At 35.5% G+C, this 24,764-nt stretch overlaps 2 protein-coding genes and 1 long non-coding RNA gene across 4 annotated transcripts; 2 read left to right on the forward strand and 1 right to left on the reverse strand.

Annotated features, from left to right (window-relative positions):
* Window positions 1-81: 81 nt before the first annotated feature.
* LOC145205288 (spartin-like) lies at window positions 82-8,851 on the reverse strand. Its single transcript, XM_080077976.1, has 11 exons — window positions 8,560-8,851; window positions 6,804-6,941; window positions 5,470-5,598; window positions 4,931-5,020; window positions 4,205-4,398; window positions 3,557-3,773; window positions 2,816-2,963; window positions 2,243-2,407; window positions 1,812-2,006; window positions 1,601-1,691; window positions 82-961 (listed from the first exon to the last, which is right to left on the reverse strand). The coding sequence occupies exons 1-11, from the start codon at window positions 8,620-8,622 to the stop codon at window positions 703-705; spliced, it is 1,689 nt and encodes a 562-aa protein (XP_079934102.1). The 5' UTR covers window positions 8,623-8,851; the 3' UTR covers window positions 82-702.
* On the forward strand, window positions 7,419-8,307 carry LOC145205128 (uncharacterized). 2 transcript variants are annotated; one of them, XR_013853600.1, is made up of 3 exons: window positions 7,419-7,605; window positions 7,666-7,777; window positions 7,839-8,307. It is a non-coding gene; the product is annotated as an uncharacterized LOC145205128 (long non-coding RNA). The 2 variants fall into 2 exon arrangements; XR_013853599.1 differs by having other exon boundaries at window positions 7,419-7,601.
* A 343-nt stretch (window positions 8,852-9,194) lies between the features above and the next one.
* On the forward strand, window positions 9,195-17,580 carry LOC145205287 (zinc finger Y-chromosomal protein 1-like). Its single transcript, XM_080077975.1, has 16 exons — window positions 9,195-9,468; window positions 9,530-9,593; window positions 9,685-9,794; window positions 9,995-10,055; window positions 10,179-10,347; window positions 10,541-10,658; window positions 11,308-11,387; window positions 11,688-11,832; window positions 12,229-12,410; window positions 13,068-13,179; window positions 13,501-13,611; window positions 14,720-14,914; window positions 16,311-16,456; window positions 16,909-17,045; window positions 17,181-17,281; window positions 17,350-17,580. The coding sequence occupies exons 1-15, from the start codon at window positions 9,328-9,330 to the stop codon at window positions 17,264-17,266; spliced, it is 1,857 nt and encodes a 618-aa protein (XP_079934101.1). The 5' UTR covers window positions 9,195-9,327; the 3' UTR covers window positions 17,267-17,281; window positions 17,350-17,580.
* The last annotated feature ends 7,184 nt before the right edge of the window (window positions 17,581-24,764 follow it).

The raw sequence follows: 24,764 nt of genomic DNA on the forward strand, positions 1-24,764 counted from the left end.
CTTGGCACCTTGATTTCTCTAAACCAGAATCATTGCTCTGACCTTCTGAATTAAACTCCATTCAAATCAAACACAAGATGATCCAACAGACTGATTGTAATCATAACATATCTAGTCCAGGCTCTTCTTAAAGGTAACAAAAGTGAAACAAAAAAAAACTATAACTGTTAAAAAGAAAAAGTTAAAATAAACAGTGATACACTGTACATACAGATGACAAATTGTTGTGTGAAGTTACTAATAGGCAAATGTTACACACATTTCATGCTACATTGAAGTAGAGCATACAGACCGCATAAGCATTACAATGTTACAGTGGACTTCTGTGCACAAATCACCAAAAAGTATTTTTTTCCGATGCAAAGGAAAATAGGTAAATAAATTCACAAGAAGATTCACTTTTGGAACAATGATATTTGGTACCGAATATTGGAGAGCAAAATCAGTAAGTTACATGATTAAATCTCACATTAAGATATAAGTTCTAATAATAGGCTTATACAAGGCAGTTTTCTGTGTCAAGCAGACTGTCTGAAGGCTTAAACGCTGGAACGAATCAGTTCTAAAAAACTAAAATTTTGACAAGGCATGGTAGATGTTATGTGGCAACACGACATACTTTTCTAACAGATTACTTATAGCTTGGTTCATCATAATACTCAGACACATTGCATATGAATTTACTGAACACCTCAAAACAAACTATGTTTTCAATTTAACAGCCTTGCTCTCTTTTAATTCAGTTTTGACATCCATATCATCATCACCTGCAGTGACTCCTTCAATATTTGTTGATTTCTTCTCTTTAACATACCCCTTCAAGAATTCTTTTCCAGTTTCCTTGGCTGTCCTTTTGGCAATTGCTTTGATTCCCAGGTTGTCAATATTAAAGGCAGTTCTGCAAAGGTTCACGCCTGCACCCATAGCATTTCCAGTGGCCTCGCCAGCCTCAGCGCCATATCTAATAGTTCATAAAAAGGAGTTTTACAGTGTTGTTCATATTTTTTGTTTACATTTATAAAACCTGTTAACCCAATACCGCTGTTCTGGCAAATATATTGTTTGTACCTGGTTTTGGCATTCTTTTTCAGTCACCGTCTTAAGGTTTAAAGATCGCCACAACATTGGTACCACAGTATATTGGCCAGAAGGATGTTAATGAATTTATGTGACTGCAACAGTTGGTGTTTTAAAACATGTGTTTTAACAAAAAAGACTTAACATTTGTGTGACAACTTTGCTTAAACACTAGTAGTGTTTTTTTAAGGTGTTTTGGGGGACCGAAACAGTCAAATTTCTCCTGCGGTTTCCCAAAATTTGGAAATTAAGCAAATATGGCTATTTTTTGGTATTTAAATGAAACACTTGCGGTCTCTTAAAACTACTTAGCGGTCACCCAAACCAAACCTTAAAAAAAAACCTGAACATTTACACTACCTAACAAAACTATTGACTATAGATAGGCTTGAGTAAAATAGTAACAGTGGAGAAAAACTTCGCATTTTTTGGTTACATACAATACAATTTGACAACATAAAATTTTAGACATATTGCATGTTTTTAAGTAAAAAAGTTACTATGCACAGCAATTTCATCTTACTTTAATTGAACAGTGCTGACAGTGGCAGATGACACAGACTTCGCTACAGCGAGACCGGCATGCTCCAAGCTTGTCCAAACTGTACCAAAACCTATACAAAAAAATTATGAGCACATAGTCTTATGAGGTAAAACAGATGCTTATAACTTTGTGTTCTTAACCACCTAAAAATAATTTGGGTGGTTTATATACTGTTAGAAAACATACAAACCTGCTAGACCAGCACCAGTCACATTTATTATTCCATCCATGGTGCTTTCACTACTTTCATCCTGTTTCTCGGTGACAGAACTCGGAAGTACAGAGTCAGCATAAGATTTAATATGAGGTGCCACACTTTTTGCTACTTCACCAGCAACTATAGTGAGACCTTTCACCATTGCTGCACTGACCTTTACAGTGATTTCTGCACAGAAAATAAGCCCCTTAATTGCCAAATTTATTTTGTAATGTTAAATATAAAAACATATTTTTAACTCATTCAAGAACAGTTCCCAAAAAATTGTGACACACACACAAAATGTTTGTACTTATTTTGCTTTTTGTGTTTCTGATTCTGTTCTTTAATTAATAAAACTATTAGATGTTGGCATAAATTTATTTCATATCATTACCAAATTTGAACACAGCCTAGTAGCCTACTTGCTGCCTCATTTGTGTAGTAGAGTCCTTTCTGTAGATTAGGATTCACTTCTGCTGGTTTTTCATCTGGTTTGATGTTTTTCTGGACATGTTGTGCTCCTTGCTTGATAAGATTAGTTGTTACTTCAGCTCCTTTAATAAGACCCCAACTCAACCAACCAGCACCTAAAAAACATTGCATTTTACAGTAAGATTCAATTTTTTGCACAAATACAAGGTAGTATGACATGAGGCATATGTTTTGGTCCAAAAATATATAGTCGATATAGTGACTCTAATGGCCTATTAACAGTAAACAAGTAACAGAGTATTTATATTTTAACAACAAAAAATAAGGCTATAAAAGAGTTATGTATTAATGAGCAAGAAATATAAAAAAATGCTTTACAACACAAATGCAAGTACAATACTGCATCCTGAATTCCAAAACAATTTTTGAAATATATGTAGCATTTTGCACCAGTTTGGGACTGTTTTTAGATTGATAGCAATGATAAAATTTGTACCTCTTTATTTCACAAGCAGTATAGACACCCTACAAAAAAATTTAGTGCAGAAAAAACACTTGGTTACCTTTGCCAATACCATAAGCAACTTTTTGGCTCAACGAAGTTTCTTCATCTTTTTCCATCATATCTCCAACTTGTTCCTGATTTCTATTACATGGCACAGATGCACTGAGATCAACCACTGGTTCACCATCAGGGGCATGATCCTGTATCTGTAGTTTACAAAAACTTACAACCACACTACTGTCACCATGGGTGTAGAGTTTTCAAAAATACCGGGGGTGTGACTTTTGATCATCAGCGCCCATGTGCAGTATTTGAACCCATATAAGACCTGTAGTTTCTATCTTAATAGTTTGCAAATAGTCACTTGACACAATTCTTTGTGTTCCCAGCGTCCGATAACATATGTACCTAACTAAAGGATGATTTGCCGAAACAGCTATTTTAACAACGATTTAGTTTTAAAGTAATGTGTTACGGCGGAAAGTAAAAGTGATTCAGGTTTCAAATATAGCTGCCCGTGTATTTACAACGGAATTTTTCGGTAATTCTGTCTTTAAAAAAATTTTTGGGGCAGCGTTTGCAATTCTTTATCAGCAAACAAATAAGTACAGTTGCATCACACAACAATTTTTGTTGTCTGGTTGTTACATCACATAACACAACACTGGGCCATAGGAGATTGCCCAGTGGTTGAGTTTAAACCAAAAACCTATACTTTGCAGTTTGCACCATTTTAGGTCTTATTGAATTTAGCATCTGCAAGCTGTGAAATAAAACAACATCAAAACATTATCTTTACCTGTAAGACGGCAAAATTCTCCAAAATGTTTTCAAACATTTCCCTGTATGTTGGTTCCAGTGCTGATGAAATGACCAGTCCTACTGACCCAGGCTGTACTGTATCTGTGGCAGTAATATTAGGAAACATATATGCCCCATTAACACACTTCAGCACAGGTGATTGGCCTGGGATCAAGGGGTACACCCATTCACCGACTTGAATGAATGCAGGAGGCCTGAACAATACAATGAATTTTATTGTTACATGGTATTGCCTGTAATTCTGGCCTTTAAAGCTGAATACATCGTGTTTGGAAATTTCGACAGGTGTAAATATGGCAGAAAACAGTTTCCAAAGGTGTAATTTTACAAAAAAATAATTTGCCTAAAAAGGTGTTCAATAAAGTTGATTTGTCACATGTTGGAAGTTTCCTTAATTTTTTTAAAGCGACATAAATATATTTGACCACATATGTTGTGTATTGCAAGGTACCGCTTTTACACATAGTAACAAAATCCAAGGTGCTCTTTTTACTCAGAAAGGCCTTTATTTTTTTATTTTAAGACAGTTTTATGTTTAAAAATATTTTTTTTCAAGTTACAAATGGTCGAGAGCTACTTACAGCAAAAATTCAAAGCCACACAACATGTGATTAAACATACCAACCTGGAAGAATTACTAGCACCAGGTTGACTTGAATTTTCATTATCAAACAACAATATTTGAAGGGATGAAGGGTAGGAGGGTGGAGCAACATTAACTGTGGATCCATCGAATACACAATACAACTGAACACCGTTTGGAATGTTTAGAAGTTCCACAGCATCCTCAGTTGACAGACCATTCATAGCTGAAGAATTCTGTATAAACCAAGTTCTTTTGTTCAGGAATTGGAGATGTTTAGGAACACTATACCCGGACTTGAATAGCAATTTAATCAAAACATAACTGCCAGAAAACTTGTGGATAAACAATACACCATGCAGGCGTTTCAACAATCACTGTTACCATCCCAAGTGCAACAGTAATTTTTAAAATGTTTGTATCATGTATTCTTTATACACAAGTTTTCTGGCAGTGATGTTTTTGATTAAATTGGAGATGTCATATACACATAAACTCAAATGTGGCTGTAATGATATTTTTTGGTTAAGTACAGACAAAACTGGTTAATTACATAAACCATTGAATTGCATAGAAATAATATATCCCAACCATAGCTAAGACAATCATTTGGTCATTTGCAAAGGCTTGGCTAATTGGTTATGCAATTAACAGGAGTCATCTACATTAAGATAACAAAAGGGAATTCCAAAAATGAATTGTCAATTTTCTTTTATTGGTTGCATGGCGGAACTTGGTTTTACAAAATTACAACAAAACTTTACTAACACTTGGAAATGCAGGACTTCCTGATGAAGACGCCATCAATGAAGAATGACCTTCAGGAAGACCCTCTGAGTATGATGGAGCTGTGGGTTCCTGCAAAAAATACAGAAAAAAATTTCTGCATATATTTTTTAATCGAAAATGTCGAAAAGAAAATACTAAAACCCAAAAACTAAAATCAGCAAAACAATCAGAACTTTTTTTGCACAAAACGAATAACTGTTTATGTGTATGCTGAGTAAATTGAAAAGTAGCTATAAACACACTAATACAGTGGTTCTCAACTCATTTCAGGCCATGGACCACTGCTCTAGTAGAAATAATATCATGGACTATTTTATTTTTGAGCAAGATGGAAGTACGCATACAAAACTACTACTTGGGCTTAAAACATAATTGTTAAAAACTGATTTTCAAGAAGTCAATCATCTCTAGTTTATTAAAAAATTTAGTGGACGTCCTGTGGAGTGTGGACCAATTTCCATGGACCACCAGTTGAGAACCACTGCACTAACACATTAAATAAACATTGTTTAACTTACTGGTGGACCTTGTTGCAACTCATACAATCTGGATCGGACATTTTCAAGTGCTTGTGCCATATTGGCTTGCCGTTGCCAAGCAGCTATACATGGTCTGTCTCGGCTCCTTGGTAACTCAATACCAATGCCCTGTTAAAACAGTTAGTTTCGGTGGCAATCCAACTTCAGTTTCTATAATAGTGCAGTGCAACCTTAAATGGACAATTACAGTGATCTGAGTTAAACTTTTATTCTAAATTTTTTAGTGATTTAGTCATATATATATAAACACTGTGTAGTAATAGTTAAGATGAACATAAATTCATTACTGGGATCAGCCCTGAAGCGTCTATGCAGACCAGCGATCAAGGCACTTCCGAGTCCGAGTCCCGGAAAGACTCCTGTTGTGGGTTCGAATCCCACCGCAGGCTAGATTTTTCTAGCCTACGCCTTGCCATATGGCGGTGAATGCTTGGTGACCGGCTGATTCGGTATGGCGCCTTCAATGGGCCTGGCGTACTGTGATTTTCTGTGTAGTAATATGTTGTTGCAACACATTTTCCATCTATCCACCATTTGTGCCCTAAACGATTTAGATTTCAGCTATCTCCAGTAAGGTGATCATTTTCCAGTCTCCACAACAAGTTCCTAATAAGATCTTGGGCACGGAGGTCCAACATGTCCCACATACACAACCCTCAAGGCCGCATACAAGAGCAATTTCAGCAGAGGCAAAGCAAGTGATGTAGGCCAAGGCAGGACAATTAAATCCCTTTGGTGAAAAAAAAGGATAATTCATTGTCAGGTGGTACTAAATACCGCATGTGACCGCATGTTATTTCGCTTAAAATACTGCATTGCATGTGAAATGTGGAAATACAAGCCCAACAAGGGTAAAATAAACCAAATTCTAGTGTAATTTTATTTACAAACCCTCACCCAACCCGAATAGCTCTAACTGTCAGCGCTTTCAAAAGTCCGCAAAATTATATTTCCGTAAAAGCATATTTAAGTCCTTTACAACTTCCTGTCATGTGATAACATGCGGTATACCATGCCGTCACATGCAGTAACATGTGGTCACATGCGGTAACATGCGCTATTATGCGGTACTTAGTACCACTGTTTATTGTCCTGCTTTTACCAATATCACTTGCTTTGCGCCTGCTGGTGCAATTTCTGCATGCAATCCTCAAAAATTGGTGGGCAAACATTTTTAACATTTCTTTTTAAATCACGCATACAGCTGCCATATTCTACAGACAGGATTATTTTGGCGAAATTGTGCTGCTACAATTTGTTTCACCAACCTCATAAAACTCAACACAATGATTTTAGTTCAACAGAGTACTTACCATTTCCAAGCAACACAAAGCATTCACATAATGTTTAATTGCAGCTGAAGTATTTCCATCTTCATCGGCAACAAGTCCATTTGTCACGTGACACATTGATGAATTGTAGCATTCATCAACCTTTGCAAATTTTTGCTCCTGCAGAACAATAATAATAAGTCACCTTAAGCAAGATTCACACCAGACGCGGTTGGCGGATAGCGACGCGTTTTTGCGTTTGACGGCAAGCGACGGGGTATTCACACCAGACAGCGACTTGCCGTGACGGCGTGATTTTCTCGGTTGAAACGGCTGACGGCAAAGTTAAATCGGATTTAACTTTTCCGTCAGCCGCGCTAGACTGCTGGATGAAAAACTCGGTATTCGATTTGTTTATGATGCATTTCTGCTTGATTTAGGTCTTTTTGTTTGAAGGTGGGTTGTTTTAATGTTATTTACCAGGAAAATAAGAATGGAGTCAATGAAGTAATGATATTATTGGTACAAATTGTCTTGTTTTAATTGTTTTTTGGCTGTTTTTAGCAAATTAGTTTGAAATGCTCGTTTAATATTTTTGTAAACAGTTTAAAATTAAATACTGAACACAAACATACTACAATTTTCTTACCAGTGGTTTAAAGAACTTTTATTCACAGCTTTTTGTTTAGTCTTGGGCTGGTCATTTTTAATTTAACTGGTCATTTTTAATGAAATGATTTTGTAATTATGTAACCACTACTTTGCAAAAAGAAAAGTACAAGAGAGGTGCTGCTGTTGAAATCTTACCAGGATGGAAACACTATTCATATGAGCCTATGTGTAGGTAAATTTATGGTATAAATTTTAAATGTATTGTTCCTTTAACAACTATGATTTGTTGCAGAACTGTAGGAACTTTTCCTAATCTACATGTCTATGACTGATTCAACAACTCCAGTGCACCTGTTCAATAAACTTCATGGCAAGAAAAGAAAATGCTGTATATGGATTTCCAGGTTGGTATACTTGAATAAAAATGTAGTTTCTGCTGATCAACTGTTCCATATATTTCCATAGAGTTCAAGTTATGAATTTGTGACATGTTGGTCATACTATAGAAAGCAATTTTCCGATAGAAACCTCATCCAACATCACAGAGCAAATTGATGAAGTTACAAACTTCAGAAGTCTGTCACAAGCCAAAGAATACAATTTTTTTTCTCGCATTTGACAACATCTAGCATCATTGTGATTGTGCAAGTTTATGTACATGCATCTTTTACATCTAAGCTTTTTTGTATGTTGTTATATGATTGTTTTATTTGCGTTTCTGCAATCTTGTGTTTTCTAAAATGTGTTCATTTATTTTATTGCTATTATATTGCCAACTTTGAAACATATAGTGTCTGTAAAACAGGAAAGTGTGTTTCAACAGCAATGACAGAAGTAAACTTAATGCAATGTTGCTGTTGTAATTGTTTTTGGAAACATTTAACCGTGGAATAATGATCAACATTATATTTTGTCACAAAATAAACCCAACGGAATTTTGTAGCAACTTTCTTAAGACGTAGAAACACTGAACATGTCAAGCAATTGACCCAGTTTTTTTTAACAAAAGTCGTCGACGGCAACCGCACTGCCGGTGTGAAGGGCCAACGTCGCGTCAAACGTTACGCGCAAAATCCGCCAACAACCGCTGGCGCTGACATCGCTAGCCGCCACCGTCAACCGCGTCTGGTGTGCAGAGCCCTTTAAAGCTGTAAACATTGGGTAAAGATTTATAATGCAAACTTACCACTGCTTCATCTCTTGTTCTTGTGTTAGGAGGGGGTGGTCTAGCAGGTCGGGAACTCTGCATTGCTGTTTTCGTCCAAATTGTGAATGTTGTTGTTATTCTTTCTGACAAGTTAGCTAAATTCTTCTTTACTTTTCCACTTTGATCATAAATGATCTGTCTTTACCGTTACAAATAGTGAAATTTACGAATCGTCTGATTGTACCACTAATAGTTTCCTTGTGCAAATAAGACGACTTTCTTAAGTAAGACGGAAAGGACACGAAAACAAAACAAATGCACGTGACTTGTGACGTCATACCCCAAAAATGAGTCAAGTCACGTGAAATCACAGGTTGAAATTGTTGGAACTTTTGAGCGCACAATGAAACAATTCACTTGAATATTGGGGAAACATATATTCTTAAACTTTATTCCTGATCCAAGTGTATATATTACACAATCCGAATAAAAACTTGTATCTATATGGGCACATTTTCCGTCAGAAGCAATGGCGCATGAATTTAGAAAACCTAGTAATCAGGTTTTTAATTTGCTTTTCACAAAAAATACGATAATTGAATAGATCTTATTGCATAATTACGAATTCAAAATTTAAAGAGTTAAAAAAACTAAAACTCAGGAATAAAGTAAACAACCTATTTCCAACTTTATGTAACGGGGAGTACCCTGGGACTTTTCAAATCAACGGTTGTGAGTGATGACGTCAGGATTCGCGGTTTTGAGTTTGACCTGTTGTTTTTAGGAAAGGTCAAAGTCAAAGAAAGTATGAACAGTGAAAAGCTTGAAGACCAAGATGATGACTTAAATGCATTTTTGTCGATAATTTACAAGTGCAAAAAATGTTTTGCTGAGTTTTCGTCCAAAGAAGAATTGATTGCTCATGTAAAAAGCACACATAGCACCAATGTAAGCATAACAATTTATACTAATATATTTTGTGTAAAATTTAAAGAGTCTGCTTATTTAGGTTGGAAAGGACATCACGCAAAGTGACAGTACCATATCTACTCAGCCTCAAGCCGAAAACAAAAGTACGAAACTGATTTTATGAAGTATATAATTCTTTGTTTATTTTTTGTGAAAAAACTTTTACTTAAATTTGCATAAATCCAATACTTACAGGTCTTGATGAGCAAGAACAATCAACTCCCGTTACCACAAAATCTCCAATTACGACAAGAAATAAGAAACGAAAAACTCCTTTGACTGACGAACATGAAAACAAAAAGAAGGTATGCATTTGGAAAACATATCTGCAAACTTTCTTCGTTCAGTTTTTTGTCATGTGTCATGTGCCCTATTAGTTTTACACATTGAAAAAAATTTTAATTGTGAACATATAATAATATTAGTTATACTTTTGTCTGTTTAAGTAAATTCTATGATAAAATTAGTTCATTGCCTTCAAGTTAATTCTTTTTTGTTTTAAAAGGCCTATGATGTTGATGAAGCTGAAGGTAATTGCAATGATGAACCGATCAGTGATAATACAGGTATGTGAAATGTATTATTTTGTGGTTAGATATTGTTTTCCATGTGTAGCTCAACTGATGGTAACTATATTGATTGTAAATATTATAACTTAATATTTTTAATACAATATTTTATTTTTGTAGGAAAAGTTGATGAGGTGGACAAACCAATACAAGTTGAAGTTGTGGACAGTTCAAAATCTTTCAAGTGTCCTGAATGTCAAAAAACTTATAAACAGAAACATTCATTAGAAAGCCACTGTAGAAAAATGCACCAAAAACAACTAACAATTTGCCCAAAGTGCAGAGTTAGGTAAGTGGACTGAACTTTCAAACATGGACAAATCCTGTTAATTGCAAAATTTGTTTAGTTGCATTGAGATTGCCGAACTGTACCCACTTGTTAAGAAAATCGTGTGGTTATTTACAGATTTGTGTGTATATGGTTCTGGTTCTCAACTATATGGTTCTCAACTGCACTTAAATTAAACTTTTATATACAACAGATGCAAAAGTGATGAAGAGTACCAAATGCACATTCTGTCCCATCACAAAAACACATTTAAGTGTGTTATGTGCGATTATACAAACATCCACTGGCATAGATTGAAGGTCCATATGGAGGTATATATCTAAGCAATTTCTGTGTGGCCTACGATTGGACAAAATGCTCAGTGCGAGTTTTTGTTAATTGTTATAATAGTGTGTATAGTTGCATTGTCCTGTTCACTGTTAGGCCTTAACCCAGGGGTGTCCAAAGTGGGGCCCGCGGGCCAAATGAGGCCCCTGGCGGCATTTTATGTGGCCCGCGGCTGTTTTTTCAAATTGTGTTGCATATGTAACGCCATAGTTTGGATTGTGTTTTGGAGGTTTTGGCGACTTGCCACTTCACGCAAAAGCTTACCATGCAACTTTATTCACCAGAAGAAAGGAAGTGCGCAGCATTCTGACGCAACAAAATCCCACAATTTCCTTAAATGCTGTATATTTGTGTTCTAATTTTTAAAAAAACGTTGGCCCGCGGGCATCTTCACCAGGTAAAAATTGACCCCCATCAAATTTTTCATCTTCTGTACACTGCAAAAACGATTATAACTACTTTAAACCTTTGCTAAAACCAGTGGCTGTATTACATTGTAATAGAACAAAACTTCATTCACATGTTTGAAAACCAGTGATTCGGACTTTAGAGTGTGACAGGACCCAGTCACAGCATATCTTTGGTAAAGCTTTGTTTTATAACTTTCTAACATATCCAACTTGCTTGTTTCAGACCCACAATAAACCAGATAAACATGAATGCGACAACTGCCATCTTACTTTTGCAAGTTCATTTGCACTTTGCAACCATAAGTGAGTATCTGTATGTTTAGTGGTTGTAAAGTTTGACTAGTGACTACTAAATGTTGCCATTTGTGTTTAGAGTTTAAAAAAAACCACAGCAACTTTCCAATGCACCCCAATGAAAAAAAATCCCTTAAAAATGAGTTAAAATTTGACTACTGTTATTACCAAAAGCCGAAATTTAGTTTAAGTTTAAGTCTCCAAATCAGCCTCCTAAAGTATCAGACTCTTAAAGACTGAAACTACTACTCTGCAGCACTAATTTGAATTGTATATTCCATGGATCAGTATGTTTAATATTGTTTGCAGGCGATTTGCACATCTTGGTGGCTTTCATTTATGCGATGAATGTGGGTTCAACGCAATGTCCAAGTATGCCCTGGTTCAGCATCGCATGGTTGCTCATAGTGACCAGTTTTTGTGTCAGATCTGCGGCTACAGTTGTGACAACCAGGTATAAAATTTTATTTGATAAAGCTTTTGAATTTTACAGACTTTCCAAAACCTTAATTTTTTGCAAACAAATGTGTCAAAAAATGATCTACTTTTTTCGTACTGTTTACTGTAAAAAACCATGCACTATCGTGGCAGTATGAAACTTTATTAATTTAAATTACTTTTTGACATTTGTTTAGTTTTTAAACCTTTTTATGTTTCTCAGACAACATACATTTAAAGTTTGATTTTGCTTGGTTTGTGTTTTGCCTTTTCTTATTCATAAAAACCTTTTTTTTTAAATGTTGTCAAACAAATAAGATGTGTGTATTTCTGACCACATACCACTATATGTACCACTTCTCTAAACTTAAACATTTAGTAATTTCATAAAACAAACAAAATTTGTTTTTAGATTGACTTTGACACGCATATGACCAGCAGACACCAGCAAAGTTTTGTGTGTAAAAGTTGTAGCAGTGCGAAACAAAAGCTGATTGTAAAGTTTAGCAGCAAAGAAGAACTACAAGCTCATGTGGCAGCTGTACACCCAAATGACAAATGTTTTTTCTGTGAACACTGCAACTATGTGGCTAAGTAAGTTTCATTATAGCTTATATGGTTCACATGGTTTAGCCCAGGGGTGCTCAATACATTAATGATAGATTGCATGACATATAAAAATATGTATGTCCGCCTATGCGTTTTTGTAGTTAAGATTGACTTTTGATTTAGTCCAACTCTCGTGATCTACCATTTCTGTACAAATTTGCAATGGAATACAAGGCAATGCGATTTGTACCTAAGATAACTGGCCTTAAGAGAATTTTTGTGAGCCCTGTTTTACGTTTTTTGTCATTTGGGTATGATGGGGTTCACCATTTTGACTAAGCCATTTTACCAGTAGTTGCCATAGTAAATCACAGCACCCCTGGTTTGGTGTTTACTGGGTTTTGTAAGTTTTATTACAGGACAGTAGAACATAATACTTTTATTTAAGTCATATGAAATTCAACTTATGGTTGGCATTTATGTGGAATTGTGGCTTTAGTTAAGTCTTTCAAAATCTTAGGCAAATATTTCAAAATCTACAATAATTTATTGATGATCCTTATGTGCATGGCATATTTCTCAGTAATAAAATATCTATAATTTGGAGAGGATAATCTGAGCCTTAGGGTGTATTTTTTTTGCTCTTAGAACTGTTTTTTGTGTGTTGGCCAATTGGAAATTAAATAAAGTTGTTTATTTTAGATTGCGACATCACCTTACCAAACACATGCTAGTCCACACGGGTGAAAAACCCTACAAGTGCAAGTTCGAGGGATGTGGTTTTAGCACGAAGGACCATAAAAATCTTAAACAGGTTAGTCACAGTGATTTTGTGTCTATCACTACCTTTGTTATAGCAAGTTATCATTTTATTGGCTTCCTTATACATTGCATGGATCATACAGCATTGAGACATTCAAATCTGGTTAATTGCATGCTGGCTAACTGCATAATCTGTTTTACTGCACAAGAATCAAAAATCCTCACCATGGCCTTGTTAAAAACAATTGCCTTGTTGCATAATCCATTTAATTGCATAAAAAGCTTATCAAATCACTTATGAGATTAACAAGATTTATATGTGCATAAAATCATCACATATATATGTGTTTTTGATATTTGTTTTAACTTATAGCACATGGTTATGAAGCATAGAAAACCAGGTGAACTGGTCTGCAGGCAATGTCGATTTGTTACTACCAATCAAAATGAATGGGATGTCCACAAAGCCATGAACCACATGAAGGTATTACTGTGCACTTACGTACTAAGTAATTTTGGTGTCTCCAGTTTGCAACTCATTTGACTTTTCAGCTCAATAGTGACCACACCCAAACCCTGTGTTTTACTGGGAACTTTTAAACAGACACTGTGAGAATACAAAAGGCTGTTCCATGTTGCAGCAAAATATAAATAATGATATATTTACTTGCTATGGCAAAAACTACAACATGTGCTATTAATCCAATATGCACCAGTCTTGTTATAATAAATAGACAAATCCTTTTATTGCTGCTCTTATTTTATTAATTCACTTCAGGTATATTCGACATGGACAGACTGTGTTTGTCAGCAATTTTTTTGTAGCTCTATTAGTTGAATATTAGTGTCCCAAATACTAAAGCAGTGGTTCTCAAACTACCGACCCAGTAAAACTAATATCATGGACCATTCCTTCTTTTAATGAGATTGATGTAAGCATACGCAACATGCATTTTAGCTGGCAACAGAATTCTTTGATATTCTATCAGTATGAATATACAATCTTCTTTAGTTTATAACCAAATGCAGTGGACGTCCTGTGGGTCACTAGTTCAGAACCCTGTACTAAAGAGTTTAGCTTTGCGGTTTGTTTCGTTTATCCATGTTACACATTGTAACATTGCATTGACAATGTGACCACTACATAGAATAAAACCAGACTGAACCCCAAGAGCTGCTAGACCTAATAACACCAAAAGTATGTTATACCAGCCCCATATTTAGCTGAATTCCGATAGGTGGCGCAAAGAGCTGTATCATTAACTTAGCAGGTAAAGAGGGGTAAAGTTAAAAAAGAGGGGTAAAGTTAGGAAGTAAGTGTTTGACAAAAATAGACAGAGAACTACGTTTTATTGAATTTTTAATGATAATGCCTTATTTTAATCCATGTAGCCCCAACTGTCAACATTTTTTTGAGCGTTAGTGAACTTTGCGCCACCTATAAGAATTTAGAAAAATGTGGGCCCGACGTAAGGTGTGGTGTTAGTAGATTTTCCACATGAGCTGATTTAATAACAAATGTGCCACTGGGCCACTGGGCCACTACTACCCTATCAACAAACCAATTTTACGAAAGAATATCTTGTTTTTAGGTCTACCAGTGCAACGAATGTGATTTTAAATCCCGGAATAGTGCCTCTATACGGCGGCATCGTCTATCCAAGCACATAGCAAGCGATAAGATGAGATACCCATGTCCACAATGCTCCTATCGTACAAACCTCAAAGAAAGCTTGCATAAACACACACTGACTCATGCAATCAGGGACTCGCAGTTCGTTTGTGTGGTAAGTGTTAAAATGAATCTATGTGAGTATGTTTTAAGAATTCGTCTCTAGCTGTCAAAGCATCGCTAAAATGGCAGGTTTTAAGTATTAGGCACTGTTTTGACTTGAAATCAATACGCCTATACGACCAACACAAACTAAAACGTTTTTTGACTATGGTGATGGTTTTTACCTGTGGTTCTTTTATGGTGACAGTCCGCTACCAAACTTTTTTGTAAGCACACCTTGCAGACCCAAAAAAATTATTAAACCACTTTTTGTACCATTTTCACACAATACGCCAGACTGATTTTAGCAACGAAATAAATGTCGGTTAGATAACAAAGTGGTAGCGTTGTTTTGTTGCACACCCGCAATATCAAGCCTAAATACTTAGCGGTGCCCTTGGAAATCTGGATTCACACACAGTTTGAGAATCGGTGCATAATGCAATGCAAATTTCAATAATACCTTGCCCCCCAAAAACGTTTTAGTGGCAAAGCCAGTTGGTATTGTGTAATATATTTTACTCAACACAAAACTGCGTACTTTTAATGTAAATTAACTCCAACATGATCGAGTGTGGCGTTGCTTGTACTCGGCTTAACTCAATGGGTTATTCTAATCTAAATTAACGCCACCAATTCAAGAGATATAAAATATAAATAGATCCAATGAAAAAGCAAAGATACAGCTCCATTACTGTAAAAAAAGCTTTTTGCTTTATTGATTAGCACTACCTTTATTTTTGTTATTCCATTTGTTCGGAAACGTGCATAAATTTGCCGACATTTGTATTTTTCACAAAAACACTGTATAAAAATGTACAATTGCAAAACAGATGTCTCAATCCAATATTGTGCCAACATAAAATGTCTTCATATGTCTGTCTGACGCGGTAAATTTAAAATGTCCCAACTGTTATTGTTGAAACGTTATTCGTCACGAAATTAAAATATATCAGATTTTATTGCCCTCCAGCGAATGTAATACGACCGTTTGACATTTTTGATGCTGTTATGCTGAAATATAATACACATTTGCCCAAAATATTAGGTATTCGACATTTGCAAAAACTTCTCAATAAAAAAAATGTCTCTTTTTACGGCCGTTATATTTATCATTAAACTTATGAATAGATCTGTGTAAAGAGGTATCCAGAGCCCCATTTTGTATTGGTAATGCTAGGTTTCACCAAGCCAAAGGTTGCCAGCCATATGTACGTGTGGTATGGTGAATATGTTACCTTTGGACAGTTTGTTGCAGTTTTTATGTACGAATCTCATATTGAATACTAGGTGCTCGGTTAAACTCTTCACTATTTTAATTAACATTGTTATACTATGTCACAAGCTTTTTTTGCTCATTATCAATTAATTACTCATTTTTTTCATACATTAGTCATTTTCTTTCGCAGTTGTGTCACCAATCTTTTCTCGACCGCCAGAACACTGTGCGACACCTAGCGGAGGAACACCCATCACAAACTGTGTTTCTGTGTAAGGATTGTACGTATATGACACAGAAGCAACAAGTCTTCGCACAACACAACGAAACCCACCTGTAAGTAAAAACCCCACATATTATATTTAAGGGATATGTATGTTTCATTTTTGTAGTATTTTAGCACTGAGAATTACAAAGTGTTTATAATGACGTCACATATGTAAGACGTCCCGGTGTTTTTAGTTTTTTCGGGAATTTTACAAACTGAATAATATTAAATCATGGAGTAATTACATGATAAATGAGCTTCAGACAATGCATTGTTTTTGCTTGACCTAAGAGGTCTTATTAGTGCAGCAGGGGACAAGACATCACTACACTAGCCAAAACGACTAATGTCTTGTCACCAGCTGCACTGATAATGACTTATTGTGCACTGTGCACGAATATGGTCATTATGACAGTTTCAACGTTTATCTAATGTATAGCTGATTAGTTTTAACTTTAGTAAATTACCGACTAAACATTCTTTTTTATGTTTATCGTTTTTAACTTTCTTTTTTTTCCAGCTCGAACCAGTCAAAGCCGTTCAAATGTGACCAATGCACTTACGCTGGCCGAACAGCCCATTTACTGAAGAGTCACAAAGCCAACAAACACGCGAAGAGCCACAGAAAGATAAATAACGAAGAAACTCCAAGCAAAGGCGAGATTTTAAAATGTTCCATTTTGAAGACAGAAATATTGTTCTAAAATTTGGTCATCATTTCACGTGTTTGATACCTGGACGGTGGTATAAGGCGCCTATTTTTGGTTACTGTATTTATTTTTGCTTTTATAGACGGCCCTACAACATCGTCTCCTCCTACACGTAATGTTCAATTTGATGGAAATTTCATCGAACTAAGCCGTGTTACCGGTAGATAGAATAGCAATAGCCTGGTTGGTAAAGTTGTTTCGTTTGCCTTTATTTCCAAAACCACTTTTTTCGTGATTGCAATGTGCTGCAGGTGGCTCTTGACAATGTGGAAAGGTAATACACAAGGGTTTGCTGTGATTGGACGATTTAAGATCACGTGATGTACACAAAATGGCGGAATTGTTCTTTTCTGCACTGAATGGGTTTTGGTGTTAATTGGTACACATACAACGTTGTGTTTGTAATGGCAAAAAAGACATTTTGTGGTGGATTTACACCTAATATCATTATATGTTTGTATTAAAATACATTTTATTGTTGATTTATTCGTGTAAAACACCATAAAAAGGAGAATTACGACATTAGTACCTTTATTGTGTTTTAAAGGTTACGCCCCGACAACGGACAGACAAAACATAGTTTGTGTACCAAACTACCACAGTTAAGGTTTTCACCCTTTTAGCGTGCTAACAGGGCCGGCACGTTGTAACCCACCGTTCTGCAAATACTTTTTATATCTTGACAAACATCAAAAAACAATTGCCGCAATTAATTACTTGATATCCGCTATTAGGTGTTGCCCGTTTAAATGACCAAATCCAAGCTACATATTTCTTGTTGCAATGTGTAAAACTATTTCACTGCATATAACATACCTTGTTATAGCATGCCACGTTTTAACTAGACCTTTACCTAAAGCAAACCCTTAGGAATCTTAACAATCGCCCAATAAAGGTTCAAAGCCTTTCAGAGACAATGCTATTATTGCGTCATTAAACCAGCACGAAGGACTGGCTGTTGCTGCTGTTACCATGGTGACGAACTAGCAAAGCTGTCATAAATGTTGCTTTCATTTGCTTGGCATTAACTTGGTAATAGCCGACATGGTTATCTAGCAGTTTCACAGAATTTCGCTAAGTACATTGGAAGCAATGGGAAGTGGTATAAGCAAGCAAAGAGTGGCTCCGGCCACAAGCGAAGTAAGTAAACTGTGCTTTAAACACGTTGACCTGTGTTGTATGTTGCTCTGTTTTGGCTTGACAAACGCTTTTGATTACAGTGCAAAATATATCTAAGACCCATATATGTTTGATTTCATATGTGGCACAGATAGCTAAACAAAACTAAATCTTATGAATTATATGCAGTTATTTGTGAGCAACAATAAAACAGTCTGACAACAGCAAAACTAACGACCTAAAACAAACCTTTTTTAAAGCGTACCATAGGTATTGATTTTCAAAATTTAAATCGCCTGTGTTCAAGGATTGTTGGTTATCTTTGATCATGCATTGTAAAAAATATAGCAAAACGACACATATGCTATTCAAAAACAAACAGTAGTATATTTGTTTCCACCTTACATAGACAGAAACAGTCAAAACCAGTAAGTTAGGTACTAGATAGTGTACGCTAACATGTATAGCATACGAACACTATCAGGGCTTGCGTACACAAAAGTTGTAATTTTTTTTATGAGATGTTGTAAATGTAAAGTTTATTCAATCTTTACTCGACAACGCAAATAGTTGCCATACCTGGCGTAGCCTATGTGCAGTTTTATTTTCCTTTTCTCGGTTCAAAGTTCTATCGGTCATGTTTTAACTTCCCTGCCAAAGCAAACTGAAAAACACGAGTAAACTTGGATGCAATCGTATTAAGCCGTGGTTATCGGCCATATTTAAAAACCTGACTGTGTTTAAAGCGATTTCATTGCCTGCCCGAAGTTTTGAAGGCAATATTTTGTGTTTAAGTGGGGTCGCTTTGGACCTTTTCTCGCCCCCACCCCTACAGAACTTTTCTTATTATACCCACAAAATTAAATGCACGGCCTAACGGCATCTTTTACATCATCTTGGTCGTTTTGTTGGTTTTTTTCTTTGAATAAACTACTATATGCAATAAAGCATCGTGGTTGACAAACCCTGAATTAAGAAAAAAGCCACTAAACTTGAACACAAGTCACTTTGGGCAACTAGTGTGCGTAGCTACAGCGCGTTGAATAACTAACTCTCATTAGTGTCCGCTTAATAACGTTTAAACGTTGTGCAACTGATTACGACTCGAGCCACGCTGAGTCCTTTACGCTGGAGTTTTCTTTAGAAAATACGATTAAGAACTTCATCGAATTTCGAGTTATTGTATCACTTTTTGTCAGGAATACATATGCTGTTTGTTATTTGCTTCTTTAAATTGCAATAACTTTATTTTCCGCAGAATCGTCACCGTCGCCGGATCTCCGCAAAGAAAGATGCTACTGTTTTTGGTAAGTTAACTTCAAATTATAAAGACATTAAGCCCATTTATAATAAGTAAATTGCAGACACAACACACTGTTTTTTTTCTATTAGGTTAGATCAGTGTAACTGTATGGTGACAAGATTGTACGTTTTTTTAATGTAGTAGCACCACACCTAACAACTTGAGTGTCGTCAATTGGCGACACTAGCCCTATACGGCCATGTCTTCTCACCAGCTGCACTGATGTTACATTACAGATTGAAACAGTGCGCACTGTCTGCAGGTGACTTCAAATCATGGCAGCAAAAAATACAACTTTCTAGCAAAGTGCGCTAAGACACAGGCAAACGAAACCCATACCACATAATAGTTTATTGATTTAGCCCCTCCACTGTGTGTCTTAGTTAGGGTATTGTGTCAGCCCCGGATCAGCTGCTTTCGTTGGTTCGAATCCATTTGCATAATGTAGATTTTTTATCTTCTGCTGCCCTATTGAGATTTTGTCCAGTAATATATCAAAATACTAACGTAAGCTTACTGTTATTTGTTACGAGTGTATGTTAATATAGTTGGTCAGCATACACCTTCACGACAGTTTTCATAAATAATTATTGTAAACATATTTTTTTGATTGGTTAACACCAACCTTACTATTTGAATCAGACATATGAATTAAATCGATTTTGCTGTCAAACTTACTAGGGTTACTTCATACTTTCCTTTATCGCTCCCGTAACATTCTACAATCATTGTTTCATCAATAAATTGATTGTTTGTTTACAAAGTGAAGTAGAGCTTACATAGATCAATTACAAATGGACGTATCGGTACAGGTCAACCATTTATGTAATCATTAGTTTTGTTTGGTATTTTCTGTTTCGTTTAAAAATTATCGCGATTTGCACTAATTCCGTTGTTTGTGTTGCCATTTACTAGTGTGGTAACTGGTAAGGACAAAAAACATGTTGCTAACAGTGATGTTCAGTATAATAACCACGAGCCGATCAAAATGATTGAACCATTTTTCATGTGATTCATGGTTTCATGGGCTTCACCTCACTTCAGTTCATTGATTTCGATTGGTTACAAGTTTCTTCGCGGAATTAGACAAATGGTAGGCAGGAAGATCAAAAATGCGCTATTCTTAAACCGTGTATGCTTGTAACTTAATTATAATACACTCGCCTTGGGATTTAGGCTTGCGTACAAGGCATTTAGGGTTTTGTACAGGTTCCAAACTACATGCACTGAGATTATTTTATTTTACGAGCTGCTATGGAAAGAGCGAAAGTTTAGCGAATTTTATGAACTTTGAGATGAAAGTGTTAGGATAATATTTTTTATTGGATATATGTTAGTCTATTGGACATAGTACCTGAAGAAAACAATGCGAATAGTTTTAAAAGCTAACTAAATATTGTTGGTAGAGCTACTAACACCATAACGCAAATGACAACCAAAGTCGATTAGAGGGCGTAAAGAGCTGAATTTTTTATTTAGCGGCTGTGAATGGGTTGGGTTGGGAAATAAGTTTTTAAAATTTTTACATTAGTAAGTAATGTTTTGGGTTAGTTTTATTGAATTTTAAGTGCTAATACCTTACCCCGACCCTAATAGCCCTAACCGTGAGCATTTTTGGAGATATAACCAAATCGACTTTGGTTGTCACTTGCGGTATATGGTGTTAGTAGGTCTACCAATATTGTTTAGGTGGCTGTAGGATAATTAATTTATTAACACCGCACTTTGAATTAAAAACGACTTTCGAGAATAGATAGCAAATTTTTTACGTTTGTTGCGATATACAAAATATTGTAGGTTTAAAAAAAAATTTTGATTCGCAAAACATTAGTACTCGATACTGATAAGGGTCGTAGATAAGTTTCTTTTTAATAACATTCCGTATTTATTATAGTCTGATTTGTATAACTCTTAGTCACAAAATAGTAATATCGGAGAACTTGCTTGTAGGCTATATTTGTTGAAATCATATTAGTAAAAACCTAAGGTTTAAATTTTGTCTACCTAACTTTTTCAATTTCTCGAATTTTTATTTTTGCCTACAAGCCAAGGTCGCGTAAAAGTGTAATACTGTATAAAAGCAAAGTAAAATCTACATCCGACATGTAAGGTAACAAGCGAAAACACAATATATTTTGTTGACAATATTTTTTTTATGTTGTTAACTTATAGTTTTTTACTAAGTGCTTTGTCTGCGAAAAATGGTCGTTTCATATCGACAAAGCGGAGATTTCTAAAATAAATTTTGGGCTTTGGGGATTTTAGTACCGTTTGTTTCCAATTTAAATAACTTACTTTTTCACTCGCATCCTAAAATTTTTAGTCAAACATTTCAAAGGTAAGGGGAATTCCCCCCATCACCCATAGGTCACCCCATTACCTCCTTTATTGCGCGCTTTTTATAACTCGAAACCCCCAGAGCACGTCAATATTTTTGCTCCAAAGTTTGCAAAGTTGGATCTCAAGAAAGCGCTAAATTATTGAAGAAAGCCTATATCGACCTACTGTAAATCGCAAGGGTGGGTCCCAGGGGAATAGAACGCACCACTTCTAAAGGTCACCTGGGAAACTTTTTGTATAAATCCCATTTAAGTTGACGGGCCAACGAGTCATTAGGTTAATGCAAAATCGTGCGTGAATAACGAGATGCTGTCAAGTGATTAGTTTTCCAACACCAATAAACTTTTAATATTGGTTTATTCGAGAGGGGTTTAATTTAAAGAGAAGTCGTCGTTTCTTTAACGCCAGTTGCAAGATTTTTGCACTTGTAGTCAGTGCAAAAGTATAGCTTCTAGCAATAATATAAAAGGGTGTTTAATTAGGAGAATAATTCAATGTGTCTGTAGAATCGATTGGCTGTTAGGAAAGTTATTGATTTCAGACAACGCTTAGGCTTATTGTAAAGCACAACTGTAAATTGGTAGTCATTTTTGCATTATCTTTAGCAAAACTGTTTCTACTATTTTCTTCACCATAAAAAAATATTTTGTTTAATTTTAGTTTATGCTTGAGCTTGTTTAGGCACAGAATTTTGCAAAACAAGATTAAGAATAATAAATTTACCTGGTAGAAACATCTGACGGAAATACAAGTATCACTATGATGGGCCATAAATTACCACAAGAACCGAAATCAAACAGCCACAAGGTCGTGCTAGAGGACTCTTCACGGATTTTGAATGGCTTCGCAAAGGGTAAGTACAAATTTATAATTTTTTGAATTAGCAAATTTTGTGTTCTAGTCCGACGTAAAGCATATAATACTTAAAATATGTTTCAATATCAAAATTTTAGTAAGGTCTAATAGGTTTTGTGTACATTTTTGACTGAACGTACTCTGTATAATGTATGGATTGCGTGTTTAGATTAAAAGTACAACTGTTTCGTTGTTTATATATTTGTAAAACGCAAAATGGTAATATAAAAAGGATATTTCATGTTAGTATGTTTTCCGTCACTTTAGTTCACAAAGGTAAGATACAACAAATATCATAATGACACAATCAATTGCTCAGAGGTAACTCAGGTTCAAAGAGGTTACTCAGGTTTATTGTTCGCGTGATTCCATATCCGAGTTTATCATTGCTGTTCTGCAGTTTAAATCAGTCTCTACATTCATAAATGATATGATTACCTTTATGATGTACTCATATACCCGCATTGTTCCAAGAGGTTAAAGAAGGTTTTCAATCAAACCTATTAAGACACAGATAAATAGCTGAAGTGTCGATGCAGACCAGCGATCAAGGCACACTCATATAGAAAAATTATTAAACCAAACCTAATTGAACCTTGTATTTGTATGAGACGACATTGTAAGGCTTAATGAATTATTACACTTGCTTTGGTCACCCGCTGTAATTATACATAACCGCATGAGAGTTTATTGTGGTCAGTATAGTGGGTTACAGTGCTTCAATAAGACCGAATAAAATAAGACCAATTTTGGAGTTTTATTGCCCGTAGGGTGTATAGCAGTTATTGTTTTTTTATGATGTTTGCAAACATGTTTTGTATTTGTCCAGAATTAAATTCTAAGCATTTTCTTGATTAATTATGGTATTCAATAAAGCTGGTTAATACCGGCCCCTAAAATATACATATTGGACCAACGCAGTTCGAGGATTAAATGTTTTTTTCTACAGGTAAGAACTCGCATTGAGTGCAGCATGCAAATAATATTCAAAAACGCGAATATTTTACGAGTGTAGTACGTATCTATGTGAATGGTATTATCGATATTAGGGGTGTCCGTTTTTTTAGCGCCCCAAAACGCTCCGATTTTACCAAGAGTCTATACCATATATATAAGTTTATGTATATGGTTTGGTAGCCTAATCTTACCAAGGTAGTTCTAAAACTCTTTTGTGGATTATCGTTTTTACCTGGCTGAGCGCATATGGCATCAGTTCTGATGTTCTGAAAACTAGTATTTTTTCAGGGTATGTTTGTACAATAAAACTCTTTACCGATTTTCGTGTCGCAACTTAGTCCAGTTCGGAACTTTTGCTCATCATTACAAGACAGTTAAAAAGTTTGCTTGTAAATTGGATTTTAAAATGGCGATGCACGGTACCAAGTATACTTGTATGCTAGCACAATTTGACCACTCAACTTCCCTTGAAAAGAACAGCCAGCAAGACCTTACGATTTATAACGTTGCAAATGAGCAAAAAAGCACACTGTACTTGCTCATAGTGGTGTTTGTTAATGTACATGTTGACGTTGGCAGAAGTCCATGGGGTCTAAACTCTTTTGACCTCTTCCTTGGGATTCGTTCGGAATGGCAGAACGATCAGTAAATCAATAGCAATGTACGCACGCACTAACAGCGTTTGAAGTAAGGCTGCTAAAATGGTAAATAGAATGCAAATGAATCAATAAAACCATAAGCTACAGCTCTTTCAGTAACCATCCATCGTGCGTTTATAAGTGTTGACTTTTGTACAGATCTGTGTGCTAAAATTGGGTGACATACATTTAATGTGGTTTTCTGTGTGGATCAAGTCTTTAACTGAGGCAGCAGTGCATAGACATTTCTTGTGTGCAATTTAAAACTAAAATCGGCGTTTTTGTCGCGTATTCATGCGTGCATAATGTTGCCCTGTGTCGAAAATGGTTGCGCAGCGTCTAAAAAAATCTTTTTAGTCTGCATCTACCCAGTGATTTTACTAAAAATAGTATACCTTGTTTTATGCACAGTGCATTTTTAAGCATGGCTTGTCTTTTAGTTTATGTTTGCAGC

Source organism: Phallusia mammillata, chromosome 8 (assembly GCF_965637545.1).
Source record: "Phallusia mammillata chromosome 8, kaPhaMamm4.hap1.1, whole genome shotgun sequence".
NCBI classification, from domain to species: Eukaryota; Metazoa; Chordata; class Ascidiacea; order Phlebobranchia; family Ascidiidae; genus Phallusia; species Phallusia mammillata.